This window comes from Mandrillus leucophaeus, unplaced genomic scaffold (genome assembly GCF_000951045.1).
Source record: "Mandrillus leucophaeus isolate KB7577 unplaced genomic scaffold, Mleu.le_1.0 Scaffold160, whole genome shotgun sequence".
NCBI lineage: Eukaryota > Metazoa > Chordata > Mammalia > Primates > Cercopithecidae > Mandrillus > Mandrillus leucophaeus.
Genome location: NW_012101588.1, coordinates 899290 through 923922, shown reverse-complemented (window position 1 = coordinate 923922; position 24633 = coordinate 899290). Strand labels below are relative to the sequence as shown.

Below are 24633 nucleotides of genomic sequence, written 5' to 3'. Positions count from 1 at the left end.
TTTCACCATGTTGGCCAGGATGGTCTCAATCTCCTGACCTCATGATCCACCTGCCTCGGCCTCCCAAAGTGCTGGGATTACAAGCGTGAGCCACCCCACCCGGCCAGATCTTTTTCTTAAAGAGGGACAGACTGAAGGTAGGCTGTGAATGGTCAGTTATTTGTATTTCTTTACCTTTTATGCTATTTTGTAGTTTGACCAGTTTGCAAATCAAATTGAATAAAAAGTAATTGATAATGTCGTTTTGATGCTCAGTGTTTGAGGGAAACACAATCTAGTGAATGGGGTTATTGGTTGTCACTTGTCACACCTGGGAAAGTAAAAATAAAATGAGGGGACTCAGCCCAGGTGAGGTCACCTGGCGCCACTCAGCACCAACCTAGAGAAAGCAGCCTTGGAATGCTGGCCTCGGTGGCAACTGAGAAGTGGTGGTCGGTTGCTCGAGGCAGGGTGAAGCACAGAGCCCTGGAAGGAAGCAGGAAGTCAGGTTCAAGAAAGGACTGGTGACCTTGCCTTTGGCTTCAGGGTTTTATTTTTCTTTAAGACATTTTGAGACAATGTGTAGACATGTGAACTTACAGGACAAATAACTCTTTTACCTTGAATCATTTGAGACTAAGTCCCATCACCAGACATTCCTACAAATGAGGACCTTCACACGACTAAGATGCCACCATCAGAACCACAATGTGTGGGGATGGTACTGCCAGCTAAGCCTCAATGCTGTTTCAGTGTTGACCGCTGTCACAATGATGCCCTTTTCAGTAGAGGAGCCTGTGATGGTCACGTGTTACATTTGATCATTGTGCCATTTGGTTTACTTCTGTCTGGAAAGTTTCTCCTTTCTGTAACCTCCATGACCTTGACACATGAGGTCACTGTTCTCACCCACCTCACCTCTGGGAGGGGTGCCTGCTTTGCTCTGCCCCACCCAGCGGCTTTAGGGCTCAGCTGTTCAGGAACAATTAGGGAGAGGCCCCTTGGGTCTAACTGCAAAATCATACTTGAACTAGAAAACCTTGGCGTAGGCATGGGTTGTCATATAGCAACATTTTCCAAAGTGTGCCCCATGGAACACTTGTTCTGTATGTTGTTAACAGATGTTTTGCAAAAAATGGAAAGGACTTGAGCTCTAAGTTTGGGAAATGCTGAGTTAAAGTGAAACAGCTTTGCCTGGTATGAGACCTCTCAGAGTCTTTAAAGGACAGTTGCTGAATGAAATCACAATAGAAAATGGCCAGCAGGCCTCCAGCTATGCAGCAAGTCCTGGACATTTGCCTGTGTTGCCTGGGGTAGCTGGTGGCCTGGGGCAGCTGCTGCCATCATTTCCCCGTCTGAAGAGGTACACCCAACTGCTGTTAGGATAGGGACGATAACCTCTCTTAACTGCTTCATGCGGACAAGGGGCGTTGTTTTGGGAAAACAACAGTCAAGTCTCTCTCAGAGACCTATCTAAGAATACCCAGTACAAGGGAGCCATCATCTGAGGTTCCATTTTCATGACCATTTGGAGTTTGATGGCCCATCCCTTGTTTCTTCTGAGCTGTATTCAGAGATCACTAGTTGGTTCACCTTCACAATTGTCAAAAGCTACAAATAGCTTGAAAGAAAAGCTTCCTTGATTCTGAAAAACAAGATAAAGGGTCAACAATATTCCAAGCAAAAAGTCAAAACAAGATTGCTTCAGTCTTCTGTTAGTTCAGCTCACCCAGTAAACTCCTATTCACAATCTCCAAAATTATCAGAACTCTGCATTTGAAGACTACAATCCATCCCTTGAAGAGGATCAAAACATGACAACAATTGTCTGTGAATGTCAAAATGTCCTAGGGTATTCATAGTCAAAAGCACAATTGATGAAGAAATTTGGTCACCTCTGTGATTTACAATAACCTAATAACCCTAGCTGTGATTGATAACACAAACTCAGGCATCAGAAATCTAGAAATCCCATACAATTTTGAAACACACATTAACATTTTTCACTAAGATATAACCTGAAGATCAAACACCTTATTTTGATAATCTTATGTAACTAAACGTGTCAAATAACTCTGTTTACCTCTCCCTTTGGATGCTCCAGGGGTCTTCTGTAGCATCCGAAACTCAGGGGTTAGGGAAGACAATTCTGAAGCTGTAAAGGCTCAAAACACTTAACAGAATTTCTGGTTACTCTAAGTCATTCATTTAAATGACTCAAAGCAAAAACCTTTAGTGACTAAGAGGGAAGACCTAATTTTCCAAACAATCTATCTCTTGTCCTTCCCTTTGTTTATCAGTAGTTTACTCACAAAGAAAACAAAATCTTTCATTGCATGAAAATCTTGTTCAAGTGAAAGCCAAATTTAACTCTTACATTGGTCTATTAATGTCAACCCCAATTTAAAAAAATAAAACCTTACACAGAAATCCATCCAATCTTGATCAGTTTGACCATGAACTGAGATTGTTAAATCTTTTATAACCTTTTACTTTTTTTTTGTTAAACAGCATGTAAGTGCTTCAAAGAAAACCTTGTTGTGCTTGTATTCCAATGTTCAACTTACGGAAAACCAATTAATATCGTTTTTAGTTTAGTCAATATGTTCACACACAGGATTCCTTTTACAAGATTAATTTTTTACAAACCTTCCATAACTTGTTTGAACCTTTAGCTTTATCTTAAGTAATTTAAAACAATCATTTAACCTTCTGAACTAGGCAAAAATTTACATTCCCATATTATTCTTATATTATTTTGCTAATGATACATTTTAATCTCCTTACCTTGCATGTAGATCTATTTTCAGTAGTCGTCACTACATGTTATAATGGTAACTCTTAGCAATTCTTAATTTTGGTGAAATACCCAGTAAGTTATTTTAGTTATGTACTTAGGTGCAGATGAGGTCTGACTATTTCTAGCATAGCTAGGGAAGGCCTTACCAAACTGTAAAGCAGGAAAGTTGAACAATTTTCAAAAGCCAAAGCAGTTTACAACCTTAAAGCATTTAGCCAACCTAGTTTCTGACTTGCATAATTTAGACCATGTCTGTATTTTGAAGACATTTCTATTTTTATTTTACCAGTAATTTAAAAGCCAGCCTATTTAGCAAAGTCTTACTTAAGTCAAGTGAATTTGAAAATTGCTTAGACTTATTTACTTAATTTATGAACACTCTTTTACTTATAAGCCAACTTGGTAGACACAACATATAACAATAAGTGTACATACAAGTAAACACATCTAGACACGTATACACACACACGAATGAAGATCCAATAGCTTGGAACCCTAGCCATAGGACAGCAACACGAGCTCACCAGTTTTACTTTGTTTGCTCCAATAGATAATCCAATGAAGGCTGTGAACCAAAATTTCAGGTAAAGCAGTTTCCACGGCACGTTGATTTGTAAAGGCCAAACCTCCACCCACTCCAAAGAACACTGGGGCCAAACAGCACCAAAGGATAGCATCACATGTTATCCAGGCTCCCTGCTTAGAACAACAGCACAAAAGCCTGGATACATGCAATGGCATCTCACTTTCCCATTCAGCAGTAACCTCCAGATTCCATATAATATTGGGGCCAAACAGTATTGCAGCTGTGAGAGAAAATTCTAAGGTGGGTTCAGTACTAGATCTCAGAACCTCTGCTAAGGGGTCAACCTCTGCTAACCCCTTTAGAGCGGTTAAGGTCCAGAGGATCCCCCAGGGCATCCTTCTTTGGGATCCAATCTTAGAGTGTCAGACGTCTCTGACCTTAGGTGGGCACTGGTGCTGTTTCATGTTTTCCCTCCAGAGGCAATGGCCTGCTGTGAGCTTAAGGCCTTGCTTTCCCATGCTTCCCGTTCCACTAGAGTGATAGCCATTAACTAAAAGGCATTACAGCTCTATTTTTCTTCAAAATATCTGATCTAAGCACTTATTTTCTTTAAACCAATCAATTAGAGCTCTTTTTTATATAAACATGACACATATGACACATATATATCAACACAGACAAACAGATGGAGATCCAGTACTTCCAAAATTTTTCATGTGCCAATCTCCTAATTGGATTACTGGCCCCAGGGTGGTGCTATTCAAGAAGGAGGGCTAGGAAAACATGCAGTTTCCAAGGCCCAATAAGTAGGCACAGCTGGAAGACAAAAACAGATTTTGAAAGGGATCCATTTGCCTCTAATCCCCAGGGCTCTATGAGGAAAGCAGGTTTTCCCCAAAACGGGTCAGTGTTGTCCCCTCCATTTTCCCAAAGGAGTCCCAGGCCATCAGAGGTTATCTTGGGGCCCCCTCATGTGCACATCAAGAGTGGCAAGACAAAGATGGAGAAAGATAATTCAGTCAACTGAGAAGAAAAACCCTTTTTCCAGAAAAACAAGATCCACAAAGAGAAATGATATAAATGCCTTTTAAATATACCTATAGCTTGGATATCCATGAACATTTACTTTTAATTAAACTAACTTTTAACCATGGCACTCCTTTTTAAAGAAGTCCTTTTAAGTCTCTTATTACCCAAATTTAGCCATGCCAAATGGCCAATTTTAACTCATGGAGGGGCAGATAATATAGTGATTTTTTTAAAAATCATTCCAGCAACCAGTTTGCACAGAGAAGCCAAAATTCCGACTGGTAAGAACGTTTACCCTTTTGCCAGCATGTTAGGCTGCTGGGTTCCCTTCCCCTGAGCCATGAAGCCCTATTGACCCTGGAGTCCTGTGAGAGGGCAGAAGCTTTTTTCTATCTCCAGAATCTGAAGGTCAAAGGAGTTCCAGTGATTTAGGATGCACTTGAGTGCAGGCTGAAATGACTGGTTGGTTACCCATCTGGGAAGAGGGGAAGAAGGTGTCACTTTGTTCCTTTCTCTCCCTAGCAAATACCCAGGGTATGTGATGGAGAGAAGAGGTGTCCCTTCTTTTTCTTCTGTCCTTATGTCCTCAAGTGCCAGTGACCTGTGCAGGTGCCAACTATGGGTGCAAGTGCAACCTTCGCCAGTGAAGTTGGAGGCATAGCTGACAGGAATATTTGTATTCACCTGAACAGAGCCTACGTCTCCTGCTGTTGGTAACCTTTGAGTTCCCTAGACCTTATCTATATCATGGATGCAAGCATGACCTCCATCTATAAGTGGGATAGCCTAATTGGCAGGAATTAGTCATGCTTACCTGTGCTGTGCCCCTTGACTCCTGTTGTCGTCTGCCTCAGGTCTAGTGTTCCATTCCAGGGCTTCAAACTGAAGCTTGGGACAAAAAAATGCCTCAGGAGGGTGTATGAACCCATTAAATTAATCCTAGAAGGTCCTTGCCAAATTGCAGTTAGCAACTGGCAGGGGCCATTCCTCTGTTGCCTCCCTATCACAAGCAGGTGAAGCTGTGGGGCCAGGTCCTCCTCAAACAAGGGAGAGAAAGGGAGTCCCAGGAATTAGGGACCTGGCCTAATAAGGTGACAACTAAGAGGTTGGGCTTTCCTGAGACACCCCTCATGGTTGTGCTAAGAGAGGATGGGGCCTAGATTGGAGAGAAGTGAAAGGCCCACTTGAGCCCAGGAGGAGGTCCACCTTCCTTCCCTTGATCCCCAGAATCACCTGGGGCTCCTGGATAACAATGGCAGTCTGAACCACTGGAGCTGGGAAGAGCAGCTCTGGCTCCTGTCAGTCCTGCTGACAGGAGACTGGCCCTGGACCTTGCAACTCACATCTCTGGGGACCATCTGCCCCCAGTGGTCCCCACTGCAACCTGGACAGGGTCAAGGTGGCCTCCTCCTGCTGTCCAGACAGTCCCTCCTAAAATGCCCTTGTCCACCACATTTGTGGCAGTTAGCAGGTGCATCTTGGGGACTCCGGGGTTTGTGAGCCAGCGAGGAGGCTATTAGAGCCTCTGCCTTTTTCTTGTGTCTCCTTTCCCTCTCTTGGGCTTCCTGATCCCTATTGTAAAAGACAAAGGTGGCTATTTTCAGGAGGTCCTCTAAAATACTACCTGGTCCTATGGCCTGTTTCTGCAGCTTTCTCCTGATATTAGGGGCTGCCTGAGCAATAAACACATCCTCTAGGACCAGCTGTCCCTCTGTTGAATCAGGACTCCCATCCAATCCCTGGTCTACCATGGATAGCCCAGAGAAATTGAGAGGCCTTGTCCCAGTCCCTCACAAACCCAATATGCAGACCTGAAAGAGTTTCCTCCTCCATTCTCCCATTTCATCATTGAGGTCCCATTTAGGGTCCTCCAATGATACTGCTATTCTTCCAATTGGATAAGTCTCATTCCCAAAATTCTCTGCCACTTACTGAGTGGCCTACTTTTCAGCAGTGGTCAGGGTTTGTTTCAAAAGTAACATGGCCATCCTTCCAGGGGAGCTCAAATACTTGAGTTAAGTTCTGGAAAGCCTCTCTATACTTATCAGTGCCATCTAAAAACTCACCAAGATTCCCTTTAATTTGCCTTAAGTCCTGGAGAGAAAAGGGGACCTGGAGTTTAATGGGGCCACATTCACCCCATCTTTTGGAGGGGCAGTGGAGACTAAAACCTGCCTAAAATGAGGATTCATGGCTGGGGTAAGCTTCAGGAGAACCTGGATAGGGAGGTATCTCTAGGGTTTGCTTTCCCATTTCCCTGGTATTGCCCCTAGTAGCCTCTCCTGAGATGGCCACTAGGAGGGCTGATAAATCAATCCTATAACATTGGCAAAGTTCTGGGTTACCCTGCAAGGCAAAGAAGGCCTGCACATAAGGGACCTTGTACCCTTTGCCCTCATGTTTACAGAAAAGCTGCCTTCGTGAGGCAATGCTTCTTTTCTGTGCCTCAGTTGCTTGGCCCTAAGTTGGCAACCAAGTAAATTACAAGAACATTTTCACCACAAATTTACATGCAGATACTAAGGCACACTTTCTTTGTCTGTGGTACTCTTAACCTTCTATTTTATACTTTTGATGACTAAGCCGAATGCTCATTCTACACATTAACATCTCTGGTTTAATACAATATTCTTAACATTTATCATTGTATATAAATAAGAGATAGGAACCATGACAGACACAAGAAGAAAGAAAGGAAGAAAGGAAGAAAGGAAGGAAGGAAGGAAGAGAGAGAGAGAGAGAGAGAGAGAGAGAGAGAGAAAGAAAGAAAGAAAGAAAGAAAGAAAGAAAGAAAGAAAGAAAGAAAGAAAGAAAGAAAGAAAGAAAAAGAAAGAAAGAAAGGGAGAGAGAGACAGGAAAGGAAGGAAGGAAGGAAGGAAGGAAGGAAAGAAGAAAAGAAAGAAAGAAAAAAAGAAAAGAAAAGAAGAAAGCCTTCACAGAGGGCTAGACCTCCAAACTGGGTTGGAACAAATTCCCAACACCCCAGGGTGATGGGTAGACAGCATCTTCCCCAGCAAGCCTGTCCTCCGTGTCTTCAGTCCAGCAGCCATGCTAGTAGCTTTTAACTGGCTGACACAGGCCTAGTACTTTTCCTTCATTTTAACTATTAGGGACTTTAGAGACTCCGAAATAAAGGACAGAAAACAGATACGCTTTTATTCACCCTTCCACAGATCCCAGACAAGCCCCAAAATGTTACAAGATCTTTGAGGTGTCAATTTTTTGGTCAGAAACCTCTGTGGCTGCTGTGCCTTTGCATGAGTTCTTGTCCTGAGTCCAGGAAGAATGAGGTATGCAGACAAATGAAGGGTGAAAAAGACAAAAATGAGCTTTATTGAGTGTTACCAACAGCTCAGAGGAGACTCGCAGTGGGTAGCTCCTCTTGTAGGCAGGTCATCTGTCCAGTGTTCAGTTCTCAGAAGAGAGGAGGCCCTGGAGAGGTAGCTCCTCTTTGCAGCTGGTCATCCTGATGTCTGAAGCTCTCAGTGGAGAAGAGACCCCGGAGAGGGTGACTCCTCTCTGCTGGCAGGTCATCTCTGCAGCTCTCAGAAGAGACAGTAGCTCCTCTCCACAGGTGGTGGTCCCATTATCCCATCGTCTCCTGCTATCAGCAGAGAGGGTAGCTTCTCTCTGCAGCTGGTCATCCCATTGTCTCCAGCTATCAGCAGAAAGGGTACTCCTTTCTGCAGCTGGTTGTCCCATTGTCTCTCTGCCCTCTTCATCCTCCGGTCCTCTGTCCTGCTCTGGCTGACCAGGGCTTTTAAGGACCTCACAGGGGAGGAAGTGAATGCTGATTGGTCCACAGGCAGCCATGGGTGGGTCTAGAAGAGGCACCACCAATCCCCATTCAGTTCATGGGATTGGCAGCCTGGCCCCCAGCCTTCAGGCCCTCCCTGGCCTGAAGGTGGTACCTTACTGGAGACCCACCCACTTCTGCCCAGGACTCTGTCTGCCTCCTGCTGCCAGTCATGGCCTCAGGGCCTGGCCCCAACCCCCGCTCTGAGATCAGAGTGGGCACCAGGAGAGGAGAGAGGCCAGGCAGTGGGAGCTGACACCCCTGAGCCTGCAGGGCTGGGGCCGGCAGGGGGAGTCTTACTGGGCCCCTGAGGGTGCAGGCTGCAGAGATGCCCAGCTCAGGCACCTGGGAGTGCTGCCACAGCTGTACCCAGGAAGTTCCCACCCTGCCGACTTGGAAGGGGTGGGGTTTCGGCTTGTCCTCAGCTACTGCCTGCTCTGTGGAGCAGGAGGTCCAGGTCTACAGTTGTGGGTCAGGCGAGTGCAGCTGCACCCAGGCAGGCAGATCCTGCCTGCTCCTGATCCCCTCCAACGGCACAAGGAGGCTTGGACCCACAGCGGAAGTTTGGGCGGCTGTAGTCCGGCCCAGGGGGGCGGGGTTTCCACCAGCTCCATGGAGTGTGCAGCTCCAGCCAGCGCCTCCCTGCTGCAGCTGGCGTTATAGCAGCAGCTGCTGCCATCGCCCTTGGAAGTATCTCCCCCACTGGACCTTAGGCTGCTTGGAGTTGGGGACTGCCCCATCTCTGTGTCCCAGAGCCTGGCCCACTGCTTGACATGTATAGGGACTCAGCAGATATTTGTGGAATGAACAAAGGATCCAACACGTGAGCTAGAGAGGAGTCCCTAGGCGGCCAAAGGTGGCTTAATAAATCCAGAGAGCTTGCTCCGGAGAAGAACGAGGCTCAAGTACAGAAACTGCACACTTTGAAGGCTGCTTTTACCTCCGTAAGCCCCTGCTTTCCCAGCTGTGGATGGGGATAGTCACAGCATCTACCTTGAAGGCTGCTGTGAGAATGAACTAGATCATGTGTGTTTAGCCCTGAGTAGGTGCACCCAAAATGGAGGCTGATGCTTTTATTACTGAGGTTCGCTGATCGGCTTGTGTCTGGCTGCAGCCCTTTCTTGGGGTCTGTGGCTGTGCGATGCTGCTGCTGTGTGCCCCACTACCCAGTGGCAGCTCCCTTAGGACCTGAGCGCAGGCCAACCCTGAGGCCAGGGCATTGCAGCAGGGCAGCGCTAGGGCTGGATGTGGAGCTGGCTGTGGGTCTCCAAAGCTTTGGCCTGTGGTTGCTCCACTGCTCCCTTTTCCACCAGTTTCTGGCCTGAAATCCCTTAGAGACAAACAGAAGTGGGGCCTGAAGGACACACACACCATGCCCCCACTGAGGCTCGGTGGAGGCGAGCAGAGCAGGCTCTGGGCACGGGGGTATGGGCTGCAGGATCGCCAAGAACTCTGCCGAGCAGTCAGCTTGCTATTTTTTATTTTGATTTGTCTGGGTTATAAGAAATTCTTTAAAATGACACAATGGACTTCAAGGAATCAGGGGGAAAGAGTGGGAAGGGGGTGAGGTGTGGAAGACTACAAATTGCGTTCAGTGGGCTGGGTGCGGTGGCTCATGCCTGTAATTCCAGCACCTGGGGAGGCCAAGGTGGGCAGATCACCTGAGGTCGGGAGTTCAAGACCAGGCTTGCCAACATGGAGAAACCCCATCTCTACTAAGTATACAAAAATTAGCTCGGCGAGGTGGCCCATGCCTATAGTCCCAGCTACATGGGAGGCTGAGGCATGAGAACTGCTTGAACCCAGGAGGTGGAGGTTGCAGTGAACCAAGATCAAGTCACTGCACTCCAGCCTGGGTGACAGAGCAAGACTCCACCTCAAACAAAACAAGACAAAACAAAACACCCAAATTGGGTGCAGTGTGTACTGCTTGGGAGACGAATGCGCCAAAATCTCACAAATCACCACTAAAGAACTTGTTCATGTAACAAAATAACACCTGCTCCCCCAAAACCTATAGAAAACAAACCTAAAAAAAAAGACTTAAATGGTATCATGGAACTAATTAGCCAAATACAGTATCTGGTACCTGGCTGTCACCCAATACTTGCCTCATACCATCACATCTAGAAAAAGAATAGATATTCTCTTTGGAAGAGCTCTGAGGGGGCTGCTAGGAGGTTTGCGCAGCCTGCTCTCCTGCCCGCCTCTTGCTCTGCGGCTGAACTCCACTTCTCTTCAGGCTTCGACCCCACTGACTCGCTCCCTGACAAAGCAAACATTTGATCAGGCAGCCACGTGCATTCTCCCATTTCCTGAAACCAGCACCATGGGGTAAAAGATTATTTCTACTTGGTTGCCTTCCAGATGTTTCACACTTGGACGGCAAACTGATTTCAAACCACTCCTTTTCAAAGATCTCTAAGGGAGACATTGCACCTGGCCACTGCAGCCCAGGGCAGGTCTGGCCACGGCCATAAGCGTGCTGAGCCATCATGCCCACCGTGGATGACATTCTGGAGCAGGTTGGGGAGTTTGGCTGGTTCCAGAAGCAAGCCTTCCTCACCCTATGCCTACTGTCAGCTGCCTTTGCGCCTATTGCTGTGGGTGTCGTCTTCCTGGGCTTCACACCTGACCACCGCTGCCAGAGCCCCGGGGTGGCTGAGCTGAGCCAGCGCTGTGGCTGGAGCCATGCGGAGGAGCTAAACTATACAGTTCCAGGCCGAGGGCCTTTGGACGAGGCCTTCCTTAGCCAGTGCAGGCGCTATGAAGTGGACTGGAACCAGAGCGCCCTCAGCTGCGTAGACCCCCTGGCTAGCCTGGCCACCAACAGGAGCCACCTGCCGCTGGGCCCCTGCCAGGATGGTTGGGTGTATGACACTCCTGGCTCCTCTATCGTCACCGAGGTAAAAGAACCTCTGTAACACGGGAGTTTCTGGGACAGGGAGAAATATAAAGCAAACCCTATGAGGTTCAGGTCCACATCAGGAAACAGGTAGGGGGCTGTGTTTATTGCGCACTTAGTGTCTGTCTGGCTGTGTCCTAGGCACGGGGCATTCTTTTCTCTAGTTTAATCCACCACAAACTCTGGGTCTTTGAGGAGGACACTGAGGCAGGAGAGACCAGCCAGCACAAGTAGGGGGCCAGTTTGCTGAGTTGCTTGAATGGGATTCAGCTGGGAGACCAGGAGCCTCTCTGCCTATCCCACTGGCTTCTCCCAGAACTACCAACTTGCTCTGGGCCCTGCTTCCCCACCAATAGTACTGTGGGCCCCCTGCTTCCACTCAAGAGCAATGACAATTGACCTAAATGATGGTGCTGAGGTGGCCTGGAATTGCCCTGGCTTGGGAGTGAGAATGTTTGGTGGAATCCCAGCTGTGCCCCTTATTAGCTGAGCATCACTGGGTAAGTCACTGCCTCTCTGAGCCTCATTTCCTCATCAGTCAACCAGGAATGAGGGCAGCTGCCTCACAGGGATATGAGGTTCAGCTGGGATCTGTGAAAGCACTGAGCAAACCCACACTGAGTCACACCGTGCGGTCCGATGGGGCCTCTGGGATAGGGCGATGGCCTCAAAAGGGCCTTGCTTGAGTAGTTTACTTGATTATTTGAGCATTTTGCTTTGAGAATCTTTTAGTAAAAAGTGTCACCACATTTTTTTCCCATCATGAGCCCGTTTGAAAGTATTGCACGGTAACAAGTGTGGACGCTTGGTCGGTTGGAGAAGCCGTGGGCCAAAGCCTGTCAGAGCCTCTCTGTTAGTAACGAGCAATGGCGTGGTTTTGGCGCGGGCACTGCTTCCCTGAAATAAGAGGTAACCGGGTCCTCCCTGCTTCTGGTCCTGCCCAATTGTCTGCCCCCACTACCCTCGCCCAAGCTCTCAGGGCTTCTTGAGTCTCTGCTCTTCCTGTCTTCCCTTTCCTGAGTGGTTTCAGTGGTGACGCATGTAGGGCTATTACTGGAGGAAAGCATAGGGTCCCTCCCCTCTGGGCCTCAGCATTGCTTTACCTGCTTGCCTGGAGCAGAGCAGCTGCCGTGCGACTGGCTTTATGATGCTTAGGAGACATCTTGTCTCCAAGGCATCCTCCAACAATGGATGACAAGTTAGGCAGCCCTCCTTCCAGGGATCTCCAACCGTCTGATATTCCCAACTGGGAATCTAGAAGCAGACCAGGATGGGGACGTGTTTGCTCTCTGGGACTGAGACATACTCTGCTTTGAGGAGATCAGATGTGATCATTCCTCCAGTCAGACATCCAGCCAGTATGTGCGGCACGCTCCCTCTGGTCTGGTGCAGGGGTGTTATGCCGCAGGGGAGATACAGAAGAAGATTGTGAGGTCCCTCAAGGAGTCTGCAGTCTTGTGGGGACTGAGAGGGGAGGAGGGTGGCCAGAATGAGACCAATGTTCATTTAATGACAGCATTCACCGGTGAATGCCATGAGCGGGGTGGAAAGGGACTGCTGGGCTCTAAGAAGGCAGAGATCTCAGCTGCTAAGCTCTGATCTGATCATGGATGTCTTCTGGGAGGTGGTGTCTTTGAGCTGAGCTTCAGGTGGTATTTTGACCAGCAAGGAGAGGGGACAGGTGGGAGGGGAAGTAGATCCCAGATCCAGGGGAGAGCTTGAGCCCAGGCTCAGGGCCCAAGGAGTGTGTGCTGCATTCAGGGTACAAAGAGCCCTGATATGAAGGTCGTGATATGAGGAGTTGCGGGGAGAACACTGGTGTCTAACCTTGGGGCCAGAACATGGAGTGCTTAGTGTGGGGTTGCCAGGTATAATACAGGATGCCCAGTTAAATTTGAACATTTGAACTTCAGATAACCCAACTGGATAAGATACGTACGTCCCAGATACTGCATGATATTTGATACTGGGATAACTCAGACTGCAAATATTGCATGAACATACTTATCCTAAAAAAAGTTGTTTATCTGAAACTCAAATTTATCTGGGCATTCTGTATTTTTATCTGTGAACCCTGGCAATGCTACCTCAGTGCCCAACGAAGGAGTTTGGGTCTTATTTAGGCAGGCAAGCAATGCGATCCTAACTGGACTCATGAATGGGTGGGAAGGGGTGGTGGTGGGATTGGAGGCTTTAGGACAGGTAGAGAGACGCTTGAGGAGGCCAAGAAAGAGCCCCGGTGAGAAGTGTTGGCCAAAACATTGTTGTCATGGGAATGAAGGGAAGACACGATGTAAGAGATGCCAGCATTGTTGGGGCTGGGGAGAAGGAGGCGCAGCTTGGCAGAGGGCTCTGGCTTGGGGAGTATGTGCAAATGGAGCTTCTGAATGCTGAGCTGGGAGCCCCGGAGAGGCAGCCATGTGGGCAGATGGAGGGGCCTTGTAAGAGGGGACCTTGGGGTGCAGCAGGAGGGGGGAGACTGGGACAGATGAGAGGAGCCCGAGAGTGCTTTAGAATAGCCTGCCTGTCCATGGTAGCTGTGGAGGGGACTTCCAATAACCCCAAGATATAGAGCCTTGGGGAGGATTGTGGGAATCCTGGAACTCTAACAGGTAGAGACGGTGAAGAGGATATGATTACAGGAGAAAGTGTTCTTTTGGGGCCATGGTGAGTTGGAAGGGTGGTGGGATTCATGTGAAGATTTTCCAAGGTGATTGGAAGCCTAGGGGTAAGTGGGAGGGTGATAGAAAACTGGTTCCTGGGTAGGAATTGTCTCCCACTGTAACCCCAACTTCGTTGACCCCAGTTCCTCCTCCAAAACTGAAAATTATTGTTGGGGAATCAACCTCAGTTTATTCACTTCTGCAGAACTAATTTTTAACCTAGCATTGCCTTGGACATTGGAACTTGCTTTAGGAGGGAAGATGAGCTAATTTGTTTGAACACCAAGTTTAACTCCCACCCCAAGGCTAGGTGCTAAGATCATGAGGTTCACTGGGGGACGAATGTGGGCATTTTCCTGGCTTTTGACTCTCCCAGCAAGAGGATCTCCTCTATCAGTCCTGGTTTCAGCCACAGCCCCCACACCAGGCCAGGTGTCTTCCATCAGCCATGAATGCTGAGGAAGGGAAAGGGGTCTCAGGCCAAGGGAGACAGAGGTAGTTACATCAGCGTTTCCCAAACTTGGCTTATCCTCAGGATCACCTGGACTCCTATTTGGGACCCACTGAGGCAGAATCCGCAGGGAATCTGTGGTTTCACCAGGACCCTGAGTGGCTCTTGTGATGAAGCAGTAGGTTGCTTTATAACGGTGCCAGAAAGAGCTGCCTCGGCCCTGGTGAAATCCCAGCAGGAGCAGCGAGTGGGCTTAGGAGATTCCCACCCTCCATCTCGTCCCTAACTTTGTGCAGCCCCAGCTTCTCCCAGGGCCTGGCCTGTCTTCTCAAGGTGCACAAATGTGTCAGGGTACTCGTGGTTGGGCTGGCATTTTGGAGCAAAGGAAGCATGGCAGGTTTACAAGCTTTGCAGGTGGCTCTAGAAACATCCTCAGGGTAGCCTGGGAACAGAGTCAGTTCTCTGTGGTGTTGGAAGGTGGGATGCACTCCAGCTTCAGGAGCTCGCTGGCTCCATACACAGTCCTGGGGCATAATGGCAACAGGGTGTTTCAGGAAGGCGGCAGCCACATCTTACAGAGACACCAACTTGCAAAGATTATAATGAAAACCAGAAAAACAATGGCTGAAAAGGGAGTAAGCCGAGGCCCCAGGTAATAATTGCACATCTTTCCCTGACCCCTGCAACTTGAGTGAAATCCTGTACAGTGGACCACACGAGTAGAGGCTGCAAAGAGAGAGTTGGGCAGTTGGAGACACAGACCCTGGGAAGGCCAGATAAACTCAGGAAGGATGTGTCCAGGTGTAGTGAAATGGCAGAGCACAGGGCAGGCAGGAAGAGAACCACAGTCGAAAAGAGTTATACATCGGGTGGGTGACCTGGGAGGTGCTCCATGGAGGTGTGTTTTAAGCTGAATTTTAGAGGAAATCAACATCGGGATTGGCAGAAAACATGAAAGTGACACTGAGCAGTAGCTTGTCGCACGCCCCAGAGCTGTACCACCCACGGGAGCAGACGCTGGGGTCTGGGCAGAAGGCAGTTACTAGGAGATGTTTGTATTTGTTTCTGAGATTCAAGTGGTAACACAGAGTTTAACCTGTATTTCAGGAAAAAAAAGTGCTCATGTCAAGGAACTAGTCAGGCCATCAGACAGAACCCAGGCTGGCTGAGTTCAGAGTCCTTGAGGCTTTGAATGTTGTTTTGTTTTTGAGACAGGGTCTCACACTGTCATCCAGGCTAGAGTACAGTGGCTCGAACACAGTTCAAGCCACCTTGAATCGATCTTCCCACCTCAGTCTCCCAAGTAGCTGGGACTACAGGCACATGGTACCATGTCTGACTAATTTTTTAATGTTTTGTAGAGATGAGGCCTCACTCTGTTGCCCCAGCCTGGTCTCAAACTCCTGGGCTCAGGCAATCTTCCTGCCTCAGACTCCCAAAGTGCTGGGATTAAGGCGTAAGCCACTGCTCAAAGCCAGTTCTGAATGTTTGACCCCAGGATCGGGGCATGGCATGGCTCAAACTGGCAACTTCAGAAATTTGAGGGTTGGAGGTTGGGGTAGTAAAACCTGTTTCTAAATTAAAAGGGTTTATTATTTATTAAAGCTGTTTGCATGTGATTCCTCCCCTCCAATGCACACAGCAGCCCTATGGGTGTGATGGAATGGGTACAACACATGTTTCAGACAGGGAAACTGAGGCCCAGGGTTGTGAAGCGACTTGCTGCCATCACACTCAACAGTGTTCTGGTTAGGGAAGTCATGGACCTGATGCGGACAGAGCAGTGCAGAGGGACAGGGTCGGGAAGGTAGGATGTGTCCCCCACCCACCAGGAACTGAAGGGGTCAAGAGGCCCCCACCCAACACCCTCTTTTCTCCCCAGAGTCCACTCTTTCTGCCTGTCTCAGCTCTAAAGAGGAAGGGGTCATTCTTCTGCTATCCAGCCTCTACCATGTCTAGGCATGTGCCAGTGTCACCATGCTCTATGCTGGGGGAGGTAGGACTCTTGGATGTCCCTCCACTCCTGGTTTCCTTCCCCAAGGCCTCTAAACCCAGGAAGCATCTGCCTTCTCCAAAAACCCAAAGAAAACAAGCCTTTCGCAGCAACCCACGCTTGTCTTTTCCTTTGTCTCTGCCACCTTGATATCTCCCCTCTTCTGGCTTTTGGTGCATGGGAGCCTCTGATGTTCTTCTAACCCTCGGTCTCACCCACATGTGACCCTAAGGCACGCTCTATCTCAAGGCAACCCCACTGTCTTTGCTTCCCTCTTCTCGGGTTGCCACTCACAGCTCCAACAGCGACAATAGAATGTACAGAATTGTTGGTGGCACTTATATAACTAAATATATACTAATGAATATGTAATTAATGAAGGATCTTTGGCCAATTCCGGAAAACATGTATTTCTCTTGGTACATTTCTGTTTTGGAAAAATTACCTCCTTGGCTATATTTCTTTTTAGAAATCTTACCTAGCAGTTGTGTCTCTTTTGAGAAGACATTTTACTTTCTTTTCCAAAGACATTTTGTCCTTCAATAACCAACTACTAATAGCAAGGCTGTTGACAACAGCCTCTTTAATTACTGCATGATGAGACTGGTACCAGGTGTTAGGAATACAGCTGATCTTAGAACAACGTAGGGGCTAGGGACACCAAACCCCTTTACACAATTGAAAATTCACATGTAACTCTTGACTCCCGAAAACTTAACAGCTAATAGCTTACTATTGACTGGAAGGAAGCTTTGCCAATCACATAAAGAGCCAATGAACACATATTTTGTATGTTATATGTATTATACCCTGTATTATTACAATAAAGTAAGCTAGAGAAAAGAAAATGTTAAGAAAATAATAAGGAAGAGAAACTATATTTGCTATCCACGAAGTGGAAGTGAATCATCATCAAGGTTTCACCCTCATTGTCCTCAGGTTGAGTTGTCTGAGGAGGAGGAGGAAAAGAGGGCTCCGTCCTGCTGTCCTGGAGGGCAGAGGAAGAAAAGGTGGAAGAGGTAGAAGAAGAGATAGGCATATTCAGTGTAACTTTTACTGAAAAAAAAAATCTGTAAGTGGACCCGTGCAGTTCAAACCCATGTTGTTCAAGGGTCAATCGCATTTGATATTTGCTGAGTGATTCATCAGAAACTTTGAATTTGTCTTATGAAAATGTAGTAGGAGAAAACTCTGTGAAACAGCCCAGGGATACCAAGTTTCATGAAATGCATTTGCTTTGCTGAAGAGAGGATGGAAGGGTATAGTCCTGACTCACACATCATTCTGTGCTTTTGGTCTTCCTCCTGCCGTGGTGTGACTGGCAGTTCAACCTGGTGTGTGCTGACTCCTGGAAGCTGGACCTCTTTCAGTCCTGTTTGAATGCGGGCTTCTTGTTTGGCTCTCTGGGCATTGGCTACATTGCAGACAGGTATGTAAAGGCCAGTCCAGGTAAGCCTCCCCTGACTGCCATGAGAACAGATTCTAAGGGACAGTGGTGGAGAACATGACCAGTTGGAATCAACTGCAGAAGCTGCTGGAGACAAGACACAGCAGACCCTGCTTTGGGCTACTGTGGGGCTGCCAGGGGAATGGTGGAGAGATCTGAGGTGTGTTTCAGGGTCGAAGTTGCATGCGGATTCTACAGTTGGTGGGCTGAGAGAAAAGGAAGACACAGGAAGGTTGATGCTTCCAGCAGGTGCATGTTTGTGAGGCCATTTTGAGATGGGAGGCAGAGGGTTAGGAATGGATTTTGTTTCAGCAGTTGATAGGGGAGAGGTTATAGAGGAAGCTAGAGCTCTTAGAGATGTTAGGTTTGGAGATGTGTTGCACGGCCTGAGACATCTACGAAGAGATGCCAAGGAGTCACTTGCGTATGTGAGTGAGCTCTGGAAAGGGGTATGGGCTGGAGTTCAATATCGGGGGTTTTTCACTAGTAGTTGGTATTTAAGGCTATACGGCATATCAGGATGCGCTAGAAGAGGGTGTTGAGAGAGAACTGCAATGCAGAAACGTAGGCAGGGAAAGTGCCTTGGCAAAGGAGATGTAGGAGAAATGGCAGCGAGATCAAAGGACAACTGTTCTCCAGGGCACTTGTGGAAATGCACCAGGAGATCCCGAGGAGGAATGGTCAGAATCTGCTGTGCGGGGCGGGGCACCCAGGACAGGGTGGTTGGAGAAAACTGGAAGGCAGGAGAGTGGAGTTGCGTGGCAACTCTTTAAAACAGCGTGGGGAGGGTCCAGGATGAGGATGCCGACAGGGGAGGGAATCAGGGATGCAGGAAGAAGAGAGGGGCCTGAGACCTAGGCCTGGTGGGGGTCTGGGGCCCAGCTCAGAGGTGGAGACAGAGAGAAGGGACAGAGAGCCAGGTGCTGCTGCAGGAGACATGGAGAGGAGACAGAGCTGCCCCAGGAGACAGGGAGAGGGGATGGAGCCAGGTACCGCTGCAGGAGACAGGGAGGTAGGACAGAGCCAGGCACTGCCCCAGGAGACAGGGAGAGGAGACAGACCCAGATGCCGCTGCAGGAGACAAGGAGAGGGGATGGAGCCAGGTGCCGCTGCTGGGACTGAGCATCCCTGGTTAGAAAACGTGGCTTCTGGCAGAAGTTCCTATGGTTTCATAAAGGGTGAGGGTTTACTGGCTGGTTTGGGGCTGTCCTGAGGTGGGGTGGAGGTCTGAGGCCAGGGGACACAAGGTAGACAAGTTAAGTGGCATGGTGGAGGCAGGTGGGGGTGGCCGAGGGCACGGGGTTGGCAGGCGGGTGGGGAGCACAGGCGGGTGGGCACCCCGCGTGGCCTGCCCTTGGCCTCTTTCCTTGGCTCTGGGAGAACGTGGGGTGTGGTTGAAAAGATTGGGTGGGAACAGTGCAATCCTAGAGAGTAATTTGCCCATTTCATTCCCGGAAAAAGGAGAAGAGAAACAGCCTTGTATGGCTACACTATCAGAGCTCAATATGGCACAGAAAAGCTTCCATGATGGTTGATAAGACTATGGGAGCAAGGAAGCCTGGTTTGGGTGCAGCCTGACCAGTGGCGATAATAATGATGCCATCTGTTAAATATGAAGATAAGGTGAAGGGACAGGCATGAGAACTGGAGAGGGGCTGCGGGCACTGCCCGGCTGAACTGTGATGCTCTGGGAGCACTCAGACTCCTCTTCAGACCCAGCAAGGCTGGACAGCTTGTAGGGACAGATGAACAGTCTGGGTGGTGCACTGGGCACTGCTGTCCTGATAGACCCTGCAGTTTCCCAGGACAGTGGTGCAGTGTCCTCTGACTGTGACCCTTGGCATTCCACCATGAATGTCTGACCCCAAATTTCAACCTCTCCCACCTGCACTCCATGTCTTCTTGTCTCTGAAGGTTTGGCCGTAAGCTGTGTCTCCTGGGTACCGTGCTGGTCAACGCCGTGTCGGGTGTGCTCATGGCCTTTGCGCCCAACTACATATCCATGCTGCTCTTCCGCCTGGTGCAGGGCCTGGTCAGCAAGGGCAACTGGATGGCCGGCTACACCCTAAGTAATTATCATGGGACTGAGGCCAGGTCTCGGGGTAGAATGGGATGGGCCTAACGTGGGTGGGGGGTTGTTTCTGGGGTCAGGGAGCTTGCGGGGGCACCAGTTCCTTGTTGTTATGTGACTAGGGCAGGACATGGGCTAGAATGGCCTCCTGTCTTTTTGTGTCTGAGTCACTTACATTATTACTTAGATTAGTGATTTATTAATCAACTGATGTATTTGGAGAACAGAAAGACCCCATGCTGATGTGCTCACAGCAGTCGGCGGGGGGGGGGGGGGGGGTGCAGAAGAGGAGATAAGTGAGAGAATATTCTAGCATCTTACATAAGAAAGAACCAGCAACTCCTTAAAAGAAATACAGCAAACTCGATGGGCTTGAATGGCACTCAAGAATTAGGAGAGAAAACAGTAGCAAATAAAATAAGGATTTTGAAAATCAGGATTTTGAAAAAGTTGAAGTATAAACCAACATGAGGAGTTTTACATATCAGCCTTTTTTTCCCCCTTTCAAATATTCTACAAAGATTAAGAATACAAAACAAAAAACCTTTTCCGGGAGGGAAGCAGCCTAAGAGTTGTCTGTCCTTCCCTAGGCCAGGGCACGGCACACAGCAGTGAGGATTAGCCACGCTTTTACTCCTTTGTGGGGGGGAAAAAAGAAATAGCCATGTTTTATCATCTTCGAAAACAAGGTGCTATCACTTGACATTCTGAGAACTCATTCACTAGGGCCAAGAGGATCCACCCAGGTTCCTGCCTTGAGATGCCATGAGCAGCCTGGTGAAGCTGAGGTGGCTCAGCCCCATTAGTGTGGAGCCTCTGACAGCCTCTGCTGCTAGGCACCGTCCCACACACGGTTAGGAGGTCTGACCCGGGACCACGTCCACGCTCCAACACCAGCGGCAGCCCCTCCACCCATGACTCCCCTGATTTCCTTTTCCCCTTTTCATTTTTGTTCCCCTAACATGCATCACGCTCTAACACAGGATTGCATTCTCTTATCTGTGATGTGGATTATCTGCCAAATGAGGCCTCCGAAGGCAGGAGTCTACCTCCTGTGCTCACGATGTACCCCAGACACCCCGAACAGTGCCAGGTCCCCAGTAGGCACTCAAAGATATTTGCTAAATGAATGAACACCCCTGGGGTCCTGACAAATATTCCAGCTGAGTCTGGAGCTTCTGAAGGAAGGCGCTGGGGAGGAGAGGCCCGTGGACTGAGTCCTGAAGCAGGCAGAGGGGAGTGCAGCTGGTAAAGGAACATGCAGAAAGGGACAGTCAGGGAAAAGCCAGAGAAGGAAGCAGTCTGGTGGATCTCCGGGGCCTTGGTTTGATGGGTCCGGGGCCCCAGGGAGAAGGGGAGGCGTGAGCGCGGCTGTGATTTGGGAGAAGGAGGAATGGGAGACACACAAGAGAGAAGCCTGGGAGCAGGTGGGGCTCGGCAAGGCCGGGTGGGAGCCTCCGCGGGGAGACAAGCTGGACTGGGGCCGGAGCTTCTGAACGCACAGCGACGGGTTTTTGTGCTCCTGCGAGGAACCCGCATAACGACCACGCTTCCTGTTTCAGTCACAGAATTTGTTGGCTCGGGCTCCAGAAGAACAGTGGCGATCATGTACCAGATGGCCTTCACGATGGGGCTGGTGGCGCTTACCGGGCTGGCCTACGTCCTGCCTCACTGGCGCTGGCTGCAGCTGGCAGTCTCCCTGCCCACCTTCCTCTTCCTGCTCTACTACTGGTGAGGCCCTTCCTCCCGCCTACGGGGAAGGGGCGCCGGCCACCCTTCTGGCTGCACTTTCTGTCCTCTCCAGGAACCAGGCTCTTGGAGTGGGGGGCACCTACAGGCGGTCTTCCAAAGGCCATGGTGTCCACACGCATAATGCATAGGGATGAGCGGAGCCCGGCGCTTCCCACACGCATGATGCATTGGGATGAGCGGAGCCCGGCGCTTCCCACACGCATAATGCATTGGGATGAGCTGGTCCCGGGGTTTCCCACACGCATGAGGCATTGGGATGAGCTGGGCCCGGGGTTTCCCACACGCATGAGGCATAGGGATGAGCGGAGCCCGGCGCTTCCCACATGCATGATGCGTTGGGATGAGCTGGTCCCGGGGATTTCCCACAGGCATGATGCATGGGGCTGCACAGAGCCCGGGATTTCCCACACACATATCGCATGGAGCTGCGTGGAGCCAGCGCTTCCCGCCACTTGTACTATTCAGGTTGTTCTGTTATGACCAGGCGGCCCTGATTACATGTGGAGCCATCCTCAGACAAAGCCTGTTTAGATTGGTTTCCCCAGATAAAGGTGAGCCATGCCAAGAGTCAGACAGAAATCCAGGGAAACGCAGGGCCTCAGCATGTGCACCTTCCAGAAACACAAGGCCAGGCCTCGCTCCCCGGTGAAGGAGGCAGCTTTCTGAGGGTTGCTCAGTGGCCTTGGGAAATCTGTATCAGCGTCGGGTGGTAGGAAAGGCTCTATACGTGGCAATTCCACTGCAATGGCTACCACTCCAAAGAGTCCCCTAGAGTCTCTCCTAGGGGTGCTGGCATGAAGGCAGATATTCTGTTATCTTCTAGGTCCTCTCCCTCTTCCCCCTCTTTTCCTCCTCTCTGCTGTCATCTCTGCTCTTCTCCCACTTCTTCATTTTTATAGCACTATTGGTATTATGAATAAGGCTCTGAAATGCCTCTCATCTAGCCATAGAGCAGACATTTGATCTTGATTGAATGAATGCATGACAGAACGAAGGAGCAACAGGCCTACTCAGTGCAATGATCTCTGGGGAATGTGTGCCCTGAGCCGTTATGAAACAGAATCAGTCCAAACAAGGTGTTAATCATATTCGCTGTGAGTGCTTGGCAGGCTCTGAAGGGCAAAGAACTCCACAGGTCAGTTTCTATTGTGGTGGAGGGAAGAGGGGGTAGCCACAGAGGAATTTCTCATCCCTCCACCTTTTGTCTTAGTTTGGCTTAGAGCAGACCTCATCTGTGGGTGGCACTAGAGCTAACCCAGTCTCCCTAAACGAAAGAGTTGTACACGTATGGCTAGGAAGTTCTGCCCGCCCCCTGCCTCGTCCGTCCGTGTGAAAGGCAAAGCCTGCATGCTCAGGCAGGGTGAGGCAGTCAATGCCTGCCAGCTTCCGGAAGACCCTTATGCCACAAAGGCCGAGTCTTTGAGTTGTACCCTCCTCGTCCCATTTGAAATAGACAGCATGGTGTTGATTTGATTTTAAAGGACAGTAAATACATTTTATTTTGTTTGGGAAATATTTTGAGAAGTGTTCAACAGCCCTTGTATTGCCCGGAGATGCCCTGATGTCACTGGGTAATGTACACGGAGCATCTCCTCTATGAGCATTTTCCCTGGGGGACAAAGGCTGCCACGTCCAGGAGAGATGAGACACCTGCTGCACAGAAGGAAGGCTACATAGGAAGTGATGGCTCCCTTTTGGTCTATAAATCTTAGGTGACACTAGGAGTATGAGTGGCCCACAGAGCTCCCGCCTGGGCCACATGGGCTCTAACTCTGTCGTTTAGGGAGACTGGGTTAACTCTAGTGCCACCCATAGATGAGGTCTGCTCTCAGCAAAACTCAGCGCACAGTGACCCCAGGTCCTCACAGAGCTCCCACCCGGGCCACATGGGCTAGCGCACAGTGACCCCAGGTCCTCATCTTCTTGAGGGATTACCGTTCCAGTGTGAGGGGGCAGGCTGCTCTGAGCTGCGGCATCACCCTGCTCAGGGCGGAACGTCAGATGAATTCCGGGGAAAACGCCAGAGAGTGATGAGTGGTGTCTGCAGGTGTGTGCCGGAGTCTCCTCGGTGGCTGTTATCACAAAAAAGAAACACTCAAGCAATAAAGATCATGGACCACATCGCTCAAAAGAATGGGAAGCTGCCTCCTGCTGATTTAAAGGTGAAATCTAGGAAGGGGTATCTCACATCACTGAATCTGGGGCTGGGTTCCGGTCCAGATTCTCCTGGGGCTGCCAGGGGAAGGAGCAGAACTGGGCTCCTTGTCATGGGTGTGAAGCACAGGGGTGGCAAGGCCCACCTCCCAGGTGGCTCTGCTCATGACAGCGGGAGGGTGGCTGATGCTCTCCCTCCCTCCTAGATGCTCTCCCTCGAACAGGATGTCACCGAAAAGCTGAGCCCTTCGTTTGCAGACCTGTTCCGCACGCCACGCCTGAGGAAGCGCACCTTCATCCTGATGTACCTGTGGTGAGGGGCGTTCCTGTGCGTTTCCCCAGGCAGAATCAGCGCGCTTGCCCAAACACTGGCCTATAGATTAGAGACAGTGGAATAGTCGGGTGGAAAAAGAGAAAGGGAAAAGGAATTTTAATATAGTTGTGAGTGGTCAAAGAGCTCTTTTTATTTCTCCTTTGGGGATTGAATAATAAGAAAAAGGCTTCATTTTAGTAAGGGACATTTGTTACCTATGGGAGGTCACCAGTGGGATGAGTGAAATAGGATAGAGGGTTGTCAGAGCTGTCTCCATTCCACGTGGTCTCATCTTCTGGGAACAGCCAAGTCTTGACTCAGCGTCAGAAGGTGGATGAGAGCTCCTGGAGCTTTCGAGGAGGAAGCTCCATTCCTCGTATCTAAACACCCTAGAGACCCCACCTGAGCGTCTCTGTGCATTTGTTACCTATTGACTAGAAGATGCATACCCACATGGACCCACCCACACACGCTTTGCACATTCCAGGGGTCTGCATGCTCCCCCAGCTGCTGTCATGAGCAGGAATCCCCTGCCCTGCTCCGTCGGAGGATGCTGGCTCACCTCCTCGGCCCAAGGGCTTTCCGCTCAGCATACAGTGAGGGCCCCACAACTGCACTCTGGGCCTCGCCCCTTCAGCCGGAGCAGCTCTGCTACCCAGGCACACTTGTTTGCGCTTCTATGTGAGGTTTCACTGGAACAAAGAGTTTGTAGTAAGTCAGTGCCTGGCATATTGCAGACCCTCAATCAATATTT

The 24633-nt window shown here is 49.5% G+C and overlaps 1 protein-coding gene across 2 annotated transcripts in view; it reads left to right on the top strand.

Moving 5' to 3' along the window:
* Nucleotides 1–10275: 10275 nt before the first annotated feature.
* Nucleotides 10276–24633, top strand: part of SLC22A1 (solute carrier family 22 (organic cation transporter), member 1) — a 35108-nt gene continuing 20750 nt past the window's right edge. For both annotated transcript variants that reach the window (XM_011975917.1, XM_011975916.1), the window contains exons 1-6: nucleotides 10276–11036; nucleotides 17468–17571; nucleotides 19504–19658; nucleotides 21223–21391; nucleotides 23460–23574; nucleotides 23773–23879. In XM_011975917.1, coding sequence (XP_011831307.1) covers nucleotides 10626–11036; nucleotides 17468–17571; nucleotides 19504–19658; nucleotides 21223–21391; nucleotides 23460–23574; nucleotides 23773–23879 — 1061 coding nt within the window. In that variant the 5' untranslated portion in view covers nucleotides 10276–10625. The remainder of the gene's footprint in view (nucleotides 11037–17467; nucleotides 17572–19503; nucleotides 19659–21222; nucleotides 21392–23459; nucleotides 23575–23772; nucleotides 23880–24633) is intronic.